We start from the raw sequence: 14,148 nt of genomic DNA, 5'->3' as shown, positions 1-14,148 counted from the left end.
GATGAACCCCATCTTTCATGTCATCAGAACAGCTTGGATCTGGAAAGCCCTGACCAGACATCTGCAGGTGCCTTAAAATGTGCTGTCCCAGCATGCACCTGAGCCACATAAATTAATTTAGAATCACAGAATCAGTGGGTCAAAAAAGACCTTCAAGAGCACTGAGTTCATACATTAACCTTACTCTACCTAGTCCAGTGCTAAACTATGTCCCCCTACCATGTGCCTGTAAAGTGATGGAATATGTCTAATTTTGCCTCTTGTCTGCCAAAGAAAGTGTCAGTCTTGTGGAGAAATAGCAGAGGAAAATGGTGTCTCCTCGAGGCAGGTTCTGGGAGAGTACGTGAGCTCTGGAAGTACCAAACTGTGTTGCTTTCTCAGTCCCTATGACTAGCCTAAGGGAAACATGTGCATTGGATTCACTCTTGTAGGAATCAATAGAAAATAACACTTCACATATGCTGATGATGCTGTAACTTCTGTTCCAGCTTTATGACATTATTTTCTTGTTTAGCTATTAGTATCTGTTCAGGAAGAACCTACTGTGCCCAGAAACTCCCTTTGCAGATTGAGAACTGGGTGAAGATCATGAAATAATTTCATGTCCAGAGACTCCTAGAATTGCTGGAAGTTTTACTTTAAACTATTGTAGTTCTATCTGCAGTGAGGAAAAAGTATTAATTTCCAGAACCTGCTATTTCAGATTAGATATGTGGCCTTGAGATGATTTTTCACTGTAAGGTAGGTTGAAAACCTGTCTTGAGTATGTGATTTGCTGTGATGTGAAATCTGGGCAAAGCAAGTGTTCAAGATAGAGTGTGCTCAGTGTCCCTCACAGGTCTCAAAGTGACAAGGATGAGCACAACACTGACAGCAGTTGTTCACTCCTTATTCAGCTTGCAGTATTTAATCTGGAACCCACACGGTGCCACGAAGCTCCCACAGCCAGAGGTGAATCACTTTCTCCCACCCCAAGTTGGGTGTTGCAGCTCTGTACAGTATGTGTCCAACTAGGCAGAACAAACAGGAGCTTTTAGGGTGATTCTGAAGTTTTGTGAGAGCTGAAATCTTCTCTTCCAGCTCTCAGCTGTGACTTTAGGTTCGAAAGTCTGAAGAGGCAAAGCTGTGTCTTGCTATCCAAATTATTTCTTTTGCTTTTACATGTTTCATTCAATTCTTTACATGAGGAAATAATTGAAGTCAAAAGGTCTGAGATGAGTTCAGAGCAGGGGCATACCCAGGCTTACACAGGACTGAAGAAGGGCTTTGGCTCAAGGAGGAAGCAAAACCTGCCAGGTGCAAAAGAGATACGGGGCAATGCAAACCACAACTCAGGGCTGGACTTAAAGGTGTGATTTGGAGTAGAGAAAGGGATGTAATAACACCATAATTGATGATGATGGGCTTGGTAGTGCTTGTTTTGGAAGGGGTTAAAGGGAAGGTGTTATTTTACTTCATGTCTGAGCTTCTGTAATTCATACCATCCACATCAAGTGATGACAACAGCACATTTTGTGTTGCTGGCAGCACAGTCATTTATAACATGATCTGGCTTCATAAATGAACACCACTGCATGGGGATTATCTGGGGACAATGTGTTGCTGATGGGGCACCATCTGTCAGAAGAGTCAGTAACAGAACAAGTGCCTTCCACCAAGAGTGGGAGATTTTTAATGGCTGGTCACACTAAATTCCATGAAATAACACACTGACAGTGGATTTCACAGCAGTAGGGATTAGATCCCAGAGGACAATACTTTTTTAAGAATGACATTTTTTTGTCTCAACAGATGACTATTCAGTGTTTTTTAGCCTAGGAAGACAGGGAGGTGGGCCATGGAAACAGGTCTCCTGTTTAGGCACAGATGACTTGTTTAAACATTTGGACACACTGAGCCATTGCTTCTGTCTCAAGCTGCAGAGATACTCTTCTAACCAGTGGGCAGAAGACACCCATGTGTCTTGTGATTTAGTCCTATGGTCCTCTTTCCCAATAGTAAACAGATGTTTGCTTGTAATGAGGGGATTTATGTTACAACCTCCAGTTTATGTATCTGTGTCGTATACTGTGGTTTTGGTAACCATGTGGGGACCCTACAAGTGTATGGTTCTGGCTTGTTTGAAGGCACATCTTTCCACTGAGATTTGAAACTTTGCAGCCTTCAATCCTACAGGCTGAGAAAATATGTAGTGAAAAAAAAAAAATTGTTCTTCACTTGCTTAGTTTTGGATAATGGAGATGGGGAGCTCAGCACAAAGAGTGCTTGTTGAGCTCACAGACTCCTTGAAATACTTGTGCTGACCTTTCCAAGTGTTCTCCATTGAGACTTTGTATATGGCTAACTTAGTATGCACAAACACCAGTCCCCCTAAAACTGGTGAGTAAGTTTTGCTAATTCTTGGTTTTCCCCACTAGTTGTCAACTAAACGGGTTCATAATTGCATCTTAATTGCTTCTGCTGCTTTGGTAGCCACCCCTCTCAGAGTATCTGTTATTTCATTGAAATGTAAAAAGAGGTAGGTTCTGAGCTTAGTTTAACACCAGCCAATTTGTCCCTTCTGCCAAAACCATGCAGAACTAGGGATAATTTCATGGGAGATAGAATCCTTCAGGGATAAGCCAGAATTTTTCAGCAGCTCTGCTGTGAGAGTCCAAAACTTGTTCTAAAATGAGCTTCATTAACTATTCATTTTCTTCCCATTATTGAAGTGAGTATCTTGCATGAAAGATCAGCTACCATGAGGAAGCAGTGTTCTGTGAAACAATGAAGCATATTACCACTGGAATGTGGTACAAAGAGCTGCCCCTCTAGGAAGGCACAAGGAATTTTGCTTCTAAGCTTTAGGGATTCAGACCCAAGATGATACTAAAGAGTATTTCTCTGTACACTGAGTACAGGGGAGAGTTGGGAGTAACTGGTAATGGACCCTACAGATGAGAATGCAAAATGAATTACCATTCATCTGAAAGGCTCTATGGCCTGATTTTAACCTTTTCCCAGTTTGTGTTTTGTATGAAGGTTGTATAGAAATGTCTGAGTAATGTGTGCTTTGCAACTTGTGCCCTCAGGCACAGTTCTATTTTCCCTGGACAATGTGACAAAGTAGATGGCACCCGGGTTTGCAATTGGATAAAGGAGAGCAGGGTTTACAAATATGTATGGGAGAAGTCAGCTTAGATGTCAGGAGTCAGGGGGAGATAATGAAATTCAGCACTATGTAGTCTTGAACCATAGTTGGAAAGTAAAAAAAAAGGTTTTTCAGAGCATTACTTAAAAAGGGGATGCTGGGTTGGGGGTCTGGGTGTCCAGCATTGCTTCAGGTGACTCTCTTTTATGAATGTCCACACTAGTAACTCTGTTTTCTCGCTTTGTTCCTGCCATAGTAAAACAATGTTCAGTAAAAGCCTGGATATCTCTGAAGCCAATCCCAAATTCAACAAAGAAGAAAGGTATAAACACTGACAATATGTTCCTCTCCTCTACCTCACTGCTGAGACCTTAAAGATGCAGTACTTACCTTCTCCGTGTGGGGACACAGTTATTCTCTTTTTAGAGACAAACAAAGAGTGTGGGATATTTATAGCCCCACATTACATGTATTTTTATACAGTACCATTCAAGCCCACCCTTGAGGCAGATTGTGACTCTACCAATGTTTTTCCCACTAAAATTTCATCCTATTGCTACTTCTGGTTCAGTTCTGCAGTGATGAGGATGCCCAGGGTAGAAGATGTATTTCCTAAGACTGCTTTGGGAAGTATTGGAATATAAAACATTAGGAAAGCCCAGCGTGCTCCAATCCCAGCACTAGAAACAGCAGCACAACCAGGTCTATGAGCACAATGGTAGGAAACTTTGGAAATCCTGTCTGAAAGAACAAAATAATGAGTGCCTGTAGGTAAGAGACAAACTCCCTAAGACTGCACTGGCTGCACCAGAGAACAGGAGAAAAAGAGGATGAAAGATAAAGTTGTTGGAGGGTGATCCTAATCTAGCAGTTCAAGTGACAGATGGTTTTAGTACACTAAAAAGAGTAACTCCCAGCTGTGAATAGAAGCAAGGTGGAAGACAAGCAGGCCACCAGATTTAGGGAGTCTAGGTGGACTCATGTGTGTCCAGGAACAAAAAAAGTAATTTCCATTTTTGGGAAAGTTTTTAGTGGACATGTGGTTCCTAAAATTTCAAGCTCAGAGGAAAAAAAAAATCTAATGTTAAAAGCTGGCATAATTCTTCATCTAAATGTAATCCTTACACATTCTGGACAAACATTTCACTTACCCAAAAGTTAGGAGTGTTCCATATGATTATAAAAGAGGGAAACAGGGGGCTCCTTAAAGGAACCTATATGGACTTGGGAATCCACTCTTCTTTTCATTTTCCTTTTAGTAGAAAACTTTCTGTTTCAAGACAAATGTGGCATTTAAGCCTCAGGAGACTTGTACAGTGTGTGAAGGGCAGCCCTTGGTTTGGCCTTTTGGAGGCTGAGGCAGTCCTTTGTGGGCAGGGTTTGAAGTCTGGAACCTGTCACAGTGAAGAGCATTGTGCATCTGCAGGAGAGTTTGTGCCTCCCATGGTTCATAAAGCATCACCCTCTTTAAGGTGCCAAGATAGGAGCAAGGTAGTGGCTGGGCTTTCCTGGACTGTTACTATGGACATGGAAATTCCTGTTCCTTTCTCTGATTCCCCCACTATGTAAGTTCTGTTCTTGAACACGTGGCACTTCTTGCATTAAAAGCTGGTTGGAAACTCCTCTGAAGATGAGATTTTCCACAGTAATTAAAAGTGACAGCCACAGAAATTAAAAGAGTGGAAATGTTGTCTGTGAGAGGAGAAGGATCTTCCAGCAGCTGTTCCCAGCACTGTTGTACTTCTGTCCTTCTCCAGCAGCTGCTAGTAGCAGGGGAAATGACCATTCAGTAACCACTGGGGAGATTTCTTAAATGCAGATGGCCATGTCTTGTTTCCTTTCAATAGTTTTCAGAGTACAGGAGGAGAAAGGATCACCCAGGGTCCTTCTCTTTGAAGGATCAGGCTGATTTTTAGAGTATCACATTCACATTTAGAGGTCTTACCTCCTAACCACTTCTCAGAGTTGGGATAAAGGACCTCAGTGATGGGAAAATCAGAGGACCTGAAGTCTGGATCTATGCACAGCCACACGAAAGGAAGAGATAGGCAGCAAAGAGAACCCTGGCAAAATGGGGCCAGCTAATCATGGTCACCATTAAATTTTTGCCCAGTGTTTAATTATCCAACTTTATGATGTCTTTTTTAAAGGAATACTGCATCTTTAAGGGTCCCTTCCCTCTAGATGCACATGGTTGTCTTAGTAGCTGAGGCCACTGTCCCTTTCTTTTTCTTTCTTTCTGACTTTCTCTTTCACCCCCTCTTTCAGTGCTTCTCTTCTTCTGTATCTGGGTTGCTGCAGCTCCGTAGTTCACTTGCTTCAGTATTGTAGGGAATGCACATGTCTGCGCTTCTGGGTCTATTGTGTCCTGGGATTGTTCATTTTTTTTAAACCTCATTTCCCTCTTCCTTTTCCTATTGTCAATTTGCTTTCCATTCTCTTTGTTAACCTCTTCAGTGCCTTCCCTGTCGGGAAAATTACTTGAAAGAAAATTAGTCAGCCTTTTTGCACCCATTCTATTTACATTTTAATATTGTGCATGTCTGAATATGGGTGTATTTTCTGTATAAATATGCACACACGTTCCAATATACAATGGGTGTCAATTTTCTCATTACATCACTGTAGATAGATTTGTATGGGTACAATTAAGGACGGAGTTTCTCCCTAAAAAGATGCATATATATCTATTTGTATGTATATGAGTTATATCTTACCCAAATTTTCACTCCAGGGCAAATAGAGTGTCACTCAAACACATGTAAAAAGAACTTATTGTAATGCTTCTTTCCACTTCTCTATAAATGTGTAGCACAACAGCTTTTTCCTTCTGTTCTAGCTATATTTCCATTTTAACTTTTCTCAAAACTGCCTTGCATTGCCCAGCCCAGCGTTTGCAATGTTGATGTAACTGGAAGCATGGCTACTTGCACTGAGCAGTAAACTGTGAAATCTACTGGGCATATATTAAATTTGGCATTTCTGTTGGTGACCATCTTGTGGAGAATGAATTTTCCTCACCCAGCCAGAGGTAGCTCTGGCAGCTTGGGAGCCTGTTATTGAAAATTTAGAGAATGAGGAGAGGAAAACAAGCATTGCATCTGACTTGAAAATGATTTGGCTTAGTAACAGACCAGTTTTTTTCTTTTTTTATATTTCTAATCTAATCTTCATTATTGCGAAAAGGTGGTGAAACTTTCCTAAATTTGCTTGCCTGCACCCTGAAAACTTAGTAACCTGACTATTCTTTTCAATTTTGAATGCTTTGGTTAATAGTGAAAAATTAAGAAATCTGAAGTTTTTGATTGTTGCTAGGCTTCAAAGTCAACGTGCCAGAGACCCATTCTGCTTTTAGAGCTGCTATTTCAGGCTCTTTTCAGCACAGCATTGATTTATTCTCCATTCACATCTGAAAGATTTTCTATGCAACCTTTAAGACCCAAAGACTGAATTTATTTTAAATGAAAAATGAGATCCTGGAGCACAAGATGGCATCCACAGAGATAAGTGCTGGGTTGCTGAGCTGGTATGTTCTGGCTGATCTGAATTCCTGACCCTAAGACCATCATGACTAATAAGCCAGTACCAAAGAAGGTTCACAGCTTGAGCCTACAATCTTGTACCCTGGGCTCCCAAGCTGGCTCAGAAATGCATGCTCTAATAACCAATACATTTCACAGTTCATTCATGACAAAAAAAGTACTTCTTACCAGGCCAGCTTGGGGGACAGAGGGACACTACACTGAGCAAACTGGGGACAAAAAGTCTAATTTCCTTTATAACAGTCTGATGTAACTGTGCCTTTTGCAAGAGGCAGAAAAGAATTGCAGCATGAAGTATGAACCCCTTTGCTCTGCTGACTGTTTTAATTGGGATTTGGCTGGGAATTTTTGGTTTTTTACAGCCTTAGTATGTCCCTCTCTATAATCCCCAGTGCCAAAGTTGGATGTGTCTGCAACATGGTGAACAGGACTAAAGTTATTTTCTGGTAAATGAAACTGTCCCCCTGGTGTTCCTGGTCTCAGAAGACGTGGGCACTGGTGGCAATAGTTATGACCGTTCAGTTCTCCGAACAGTATTTCACTCTGCTTTTCCTACTCTTCTCTCCACCTGCCTCCACATCCCTCTCTTTTCCTTTCTCTCTCTCCCTCTCTCTTCATTTTCCCTTTCCAAGGATGGCGAGTGCTGATCCATTGGGGTAAGCTCTAGTTTTGGATTATTCCTGTTGGGGGACCTGTTGTATCTTGTAGAGAAACTTTTCATTTGCACTTGACAAATATGCTACAGGCTGACAGACTTCAGTGCAGGAGGCTTTACAGTAGAGAGAGAGAGAAAGAGAGATGTGGGAAGAAGCATTTTTGGTGCTTTTGTCTGTGTTTGTGTGCTTTTATGTTGGAGTCTCACTCCGTATGATTTATTTTGAGGTTCTTTTTTGTTCTCTTGTTTGTCTCTTTGTTTCAATGTCTGTGAGGACAAAGAACTATCCTCAGACATTATGGAGGTACCAGGACACCTTCTGAGAATGAAACCCTCTTCTCTGTTGAGTGCTTTTTGTGTCTGTTTGGCATCCCCTAGTTAATTTTGATCCTAATTTTTTCTTTTTTCTTTTTTTTTTCTTTTTTTTTCTTTTTTTTTTTTTTAAGATGAGTCTGAATCTCATCTGTGTTATTAAAAAAATGCTTGGGTATTCCACTCTTTAGTGTATGTTTTCTTAGGAGGTGAACAGATGGCCTTAGAGACAGCTATTCAGAGCTTTTTGTTTCCAGTAAGGGGGATATAGGTACAACTAGGAATCCAGTCATGCTTCAAATTGAAGTTCCATTTATAAATACTAACAGAAGAAATATGTTTTATTATAAATTATTTAATAAAAACATTTTAATAGATCATGACAGACCACACTAAAAGCTTGTTGAGGGGGGTTCATGTTGAAAAATTAATTAGCCTCAGTAAAATTTATTTCTTATGTTTCTTGCATGTTTTAATGTTTAATAATTCTTTTTAAACCATTTATAAATGGAACTTTAGTATAACTGGCCAATTAAGAAAGTTGGTGCTGTTCAACATTGCACTTTGAGCTGAAAGGAGAAGAGGTGTCTTACCAATACCTGCAATCTCTGTACTCTTTGTAAGACTTCATCTTAGAGTTGGTTATTACCCTGGTTATTACTTCTGACTTAAGCATAAGTATTCCCAGTAAGGGGTGTTACAGTCAGTGTTATTTGCACAGTTGGGACTGTAAGACAGTGGAGCATCAAAGTTACTTGATTCATATCACCCAAGAGTAATAGTAATGAAATGCTGTAGAACACAGTGCTTTACTGCTCAATTATTGCATGTTATTTCAGGTCATTTTCAAGGCCACTCACACCCTGAAATACAGTTTAGAATTCTGTTGGTGTTTATTTGAGTGAGCAAGCAAAGAGGAGTATTAAAATCCCACCCAATTTGTGCTTGAAGCAAATAAGAGGTTGGCTGGGCATTTTTGGGAATGACTTTCAAAACTGCACATGGGATCAAACCAATTGAAAATTTCTAAGGCATTTCACCCAGGGACACAAGTTGATGCATTACTGCACGCTGCATGCATGCTCTGGGCTCCCCTTCTTGGAAGCATGGCTCCAGCTTGCCCAGCTAAGAGACTGTGTTCAGCATCCTGGTAAAAAGTGCTATGAAAACAACTCCTGCTGTGACCACAACCAGGTACCACACTCCCCTTTGTAAGAACAATTTCTGTGAGATGGTTATGCAAAGAAGAAGCAAATACCAGATCTGACCCAGGTGTTTAATGCTGGTTGTGAACCAGTCTGCTGGTGTGTACTGGGGGCTGCACTGTTCAAAAAGCACTTGAAAACTTATCTGAGGGAAGGGCTCTGTAGTGGTGCTCTGTACATGTGCTACGTGGATGGTGGAGTTACCAGGTCAGCTGTGCTTTTCCTTCTTGTATTTCTCTCTGCCTGCACCTCAGCAATGTGAGGCTGCAGCCCTTCACCTCTTACAGCTCTCAAGAAATTCTGCAGTTCTCTGAAACCAGCTCCTCAGTTTCCCCAGCCAGAGGCCACTGATCTAACACAGAGTGGGCCTCACATGGCTTTCCCTTTCGCAGCAGCTGGGTACAATGAGAAAAAAATTACTTTAAAACAAAGGACCTTGTAACTTTGATACTTTGAAGTATCAAATAGATTGAATAAGGTATAAAATCATCACATTACAAACTGCAGCCCCAGCATGCACATTTTGTTTCAGCCTTGGCCTCTTTCATAGCTCAAATGTCTCCAGGTTATTATCAATACATGAGGTGGGGGAATAGCCTGCAATGGTTTCAGTGCCCACCTTCTGTTTGGAGTCCCCCCTCCTAAACCTTGGGTCCAGCTCCCTTATGTGAGGTTTTTTTATAATCTCTCCTTCAAGGCTTGGCAAAACAACAATCTCACTTTGGAAGGGACTAAAGAATCTCTTCTTGTGTCTGAACCTGGCAGTTATGTTGGAGGGAATGCTCTTTATCTGAGCAACTGCTCAGAGTTAACTCTTCTGACTGAATTTCCAACAACTTTTTGATGGCTCCCATTGAGTTAGTTCACAAGCATACAGCAATGCAACCACAGAGCAAAATAAGGTTGTTGCATTTAGTATGAAGTTATTAGAATAATTACAGACTTCAAACGTCCAATGACATTTCATCTAATGCCTGTGGTGACTCTTAGGGGGTTACTCACTACTACATATTTCCCACTAAACAAACTTATTTCATAGCCATAGTGATAAGATGATGTCATATTTTTCTCCTCTTTCCACACATAAGATCATTCAGGGTCTGCCATAATAATATGCTGCCTGTAAAGCCTCACACTCCCATTTTCTGGTGAGAGGAATAAAAATTTTAATTCTCTTTGTTTCATTACAGCATTTTAGTAAAATATAACCTTTTCATTACTTTCTTTTGGCCCTGTCCCAGTCCTGTCCACCTGACTCCTGAGATACAGGAGCAGTGCATCAGTGCATGTGGGGTTGGGTTTGTTTTTTTTTTAAAAAAAAGAGTTCTAGCATTTCTTAGCTAAGATGATCTTGATTGGAGAGGCAAATCTGTCATTTTTGCCTGTTAGCATTTTTGTCCTGAAGTACAGAACCTGCCATTGTACCGAGTTTTTATAGCTACCCCATCTGTAAAGGTATCTTAAGAAAGGTGCATTAAATCAAACAAGATGCAAGGAAGATCTCCTCATTCTCTCCCACACCAGCACTCTCTTGTAAAGGAGAAAAGGTCTGAAAATGTACTCTTTTTTCCCCAACATTTAAAATTTATGCAGATTCATTGAACTCTTTCCACTTCTCCTATATATAATTTCCAGTGTGGACAAACTCAAACTTGCTATAGGGCCTGCTTTACTTCTACCTATTTTGCATGTAAATCAGCAGCAGAAATAAAGCTTATTCAATAGCAGTCACATCCTGAATGCTTTTCAAGGAGGATTTCACACTAATTCTCTCTTCTGTCCCCTACCTCAGGCTCCTAGGCTGGATGAAAGTACAGTACACAACAACTCCTTTTCAAATATTGCTTCCAATAAGGAACTGGGAGTTGGGAGGTGGGGCCTGCCATGTTTTGCCCTCTATGCATGTGGTCACTGAAAAAAAAATAAATTAGGAGGCAATGGGGTTGGGAGGGGAGCATTGAGGACTGTGGGAAATGCCTGATTGCAAAGAGGAAATAGCAGATTGCAACTTTGAATCCAGTATCCTGGAATTCAGGTGAGTGTCAGAGAGGACCTTCCCACCACAGTTAAGAGTTGGTGGGAACAGCTCCTGGTGGGAGTTTAACTCCTAAGAAGGTGTTTACCTGCATCTCTGGGCACCTAAATAATCTATAGGATCTGCTTGTAATTTATAGTTTGGAAGAAGCTTTTCCTGATGATTTGTACAAGGCAGATTTTAACTAAATGGACTTCCCATATCCCTGACACATCTGTGTTGGCACTCAACCACTTCAGTTATAGGAGAGACACAGAAAATAGCCTTTGAAAAGTGGAGCAGACAGTTCTCCCCTTGAATTTACTTTGCATAAACCTTTATGAGTGCCCCAGATCTGGATGGTACAAATTTAGATTGAATCTATTGCAAAAGAATGTCAAGACTGAGCTTCTGGTTTTTGACTGCTGTACTGTGATTGGCAGACTGCAGCAAGGTACAAGGAAAAATGTAAGTGGGGAGTCTCTGCATAGAATGAATGCTCCATATTTTCATGGTGCAAATTCAGATGTAATCTGGAAAAAGAGCATGCTGAGACTGGGCTTCTGGGTTTTACCTACTTACTCTGATGGACAAACTGCAATGAGATACAAAGGAAAACAGCACTTTCTGCAGGACCTGCAGTTGTGCTCAGTTGTAGCTAACTCTTGGAAATACTTCCTCTTTTTGCAGGGCATATATTTTTAATAATTGTCCTATTCCCATTTATTTAGTAATACATGTCTGCTAGGCCATTTTAGAAACTGATATTTTTGTTCTATTCTTCTATAATGGTAGGAGAGAGTAAATTGAAATGGTTTATGGCCCTAATTTATTTTATATTCTTTTTTTCTATAAGCTCACATTAACTGTCTGACTTTTTAAATTTTGAAGTAAGTATATACACACATGGAGAGACACCTGTGTGTGCACATAAACACATGCACTCTTTTTTTTCCAAGCATCTACAGAGTTTCATCTTTTCATGTCTGTTATCTGAAGGCAAGTAATTGCTTTCATGGCTCTTCCTGTGCATGGAACATTGGGAGGTTTGCTATACTGACATGTTGGGGGGTGATTGCTGACCAGCCAAGTTCTTGTCCAAATCCTTTCCTATAAGAAGTTACAGTCTTTAAGACAACTTTCCATTTGAAAAGGATAGAAAGCAGCTGTCTTTGGGGCTTACTCAATTACAGTCACATGGAGAGTTGTTTCTCTGCTGGCAGCCCTCCTCCTAGAAACTTCTGCTGCTGAAATTCTTGTGCCTCTCTGCCTTTCAGCCCACGTAGCATAGCAGATTTGTGTATTTTGGTGGCTACAGATCATGTTTTTCAGAGCTGGCCTTTGCTGGAGATCTTAAGAGCATTACAGTATGGGCGAGCTGGTCAGCAAGTAGAAGGACAGTTTCTTCTCACTTGACTGGCCTATTTTTTAGGGTGCCTGGGGTGTTATTTTGCTATTAGTAAGGTCATCCACAATAGCAGAGCTCCTTATCCATAGGGAAGAGCTGACTTCTTTAATACAACAGCAGGAAGCCTTACTGGAGAGCAGAGATGGGAAAAAACCCCATCAGTGAGAAGCTGGGAAGGGTTATGCCAATGTGAGCTTTGATTTCAGTGGGAAGTCATAACATAGGAAATGATTGTGTGCCTGAGCCAAGGAGGCTTGGGTTATTTTTTAGTAACTGGAAGAGTTATTTTTTAGTAACTGGGAGAATCCTCTACCTTTGTGCCTTGTAGACACAGTGCTTTTCCATGTTGCTCGTAACAGAACATCTCATTCTGTGTCCACCAGCACTATGCAGACGATAGTTCTCAGCACTGACATGCAGGCCCTGACAGTCCTTTTTGAGCTCAGCAGTTCAGCTTGCACAGGTCAGACGTGGCAGCTTCCACATACTCAGTGTCCAAAAATAAGGCAGCAACTCCCTTAATGAAAAGGGATTAGAGTGTCCTTCCTCCCAGAGCAACAGCACTTCTTTGTTTTGAGGGTGGGACAACTGAAAAATGTGACAGTAGTGAAAGGGAGGAGCCTTGTGCTTTTCTAGTGACAGCCTCCCACCTCCTGCTCACTCCATGCCTGTGCCTGTGGTGGCTGGCCTGGTGTTCCAGGGTATTCCTTGTCCAAGTGTTCTGAGGGTTCTGTTTTCCTTGTTGTGTCCATTCAGGTCTCGGTCAATCAGCGGAGCGTCGTCTGGGCTCTCCACCAGTCCTCTCAGCAGTCCAAGGGTAAGTGGAACTGCTTCAAGATCTGTTGGTCCAATTCACTCACACATGCTTGATGCTTTTCAACATCTGTTGCTGCAGAGCTGTGGCTCTTAGCTGGGATGTTTTGTTTTTCCTTGGCAGCTTGTAAATTTTCATGGTGGTGAGGGAAATGCTATTTACAAGCAGGTAATTTCTCATACATCTTCCCTGCACTGTTAGCAGGGATCTCACTGTGCCTCTGCCCTTTTTCAGTCTCATAACCACATAGAATAATGTGGCTGTGACTAACCACTGCCTTATCCAGCTGAGGTCTGTTTCAGACCAAATACCAGGAACCTTTTCACAGCTACCTTCCATCAGGTCACAGTAGAGCACCAAACCCTGCTGGTTACAATCAGCTTGAATCAGTTTGTCTTGGAGTAGCTTGAATTAAACAGTCAGACAAAAGAAATTATACAAATTTGAGTGCTAGCAAATTTAAAAGGGAAGTAAGAAGTTCACTAATTAAGATGAGAAAAGAACACTCAAACCCTTATAAACAAGGTACATAGGTACATTCACATGCCCTTATTCAATAGGCAGTCAACGAGTACTGATACTCAGATAGTACAGGACATGCTTGATAGTACATCTGTTGCAAAGTTATTACAGTTTATAAGTGCAACAGCAGAGGCTTCCCTCTCCTTGGTGGCTTCTTCAGGGATAAGAATGAGTATTCCTAGTGTCTGACAGGATCAGCACAACCACTTTAAGACTGCAGCCCTTACAAAATTCCAGACCTCATCATGAAGTTTGTAGTGCTGTGGCAATCCACATTACCTGACTGGCCCAGAGACTTTGGAGAATTGTTACATTTTATGACTTCATGAGAAGATGCTATCCTCTATTAGAAATTGATATATTCCATGTCTCTGGTTACACCTATGCATCTGCTTTTAGGTATATGAAGATGACATTAGTTTTCCAAATATTTAAAATAGTAATTCCCCAGTAACATTGTGTGTAGTTCTTATGCATAAAGATACACTGTCAGGTAGAAGTTTATAGGCTTAAATCTACCAGCTCCTTGCTTGATTGAACTATTTT

General features: G+C 41.1%; 1 protein-coding gene across 2 annotated transcripts in view; it reads left to right on the top strand.

The window, feature by feature from the left end:
- The window catches only part of BRSK2 (BR serine/threonine kinase 2), a 297,765-nt gene that overhangs the window by 249,623 nt on the left and 33,994 nt on the right, over positions 1-14,148 (top strand). Inside the window, exons 13-14 of one of the 2 annotated variants that reach the window (XM_030451156.1) lie at positions 3,387-3,452; positions 13,023-13,083. In XM_030451156.1, coding sequence (XP_030307016.1) covers positions 3,387-3,452; positions 13,023-13,083 — 127 coding nt within the window. The remainder of the gene's footprint in view (positions 1-3,386; positions 3,453-13,022; positions 13,084-14,148) is intronic. The other variant, XM_008504684.2, reaches the window with a different exon arrangement.

The sequence above is a fragment of the Calypte anna genome, chromosome 5, assembly GCF_003957555.1.
Source record: "Calypte anna isolate BGI_N300 chromosome 5, bCalAnn1_v1.p, whole genome shotgun sequence".
Taxonomy (NCBI): Eukaryota; Metazoa; Chordata; class Aves; order Apodiformes; family Trochilidae; genus Calypte; species Calypte anna.
Note: the sequence above shows the minus strand (reverse complement) of the source record. Positions and strands in the feature narration are given on the sequence as shown.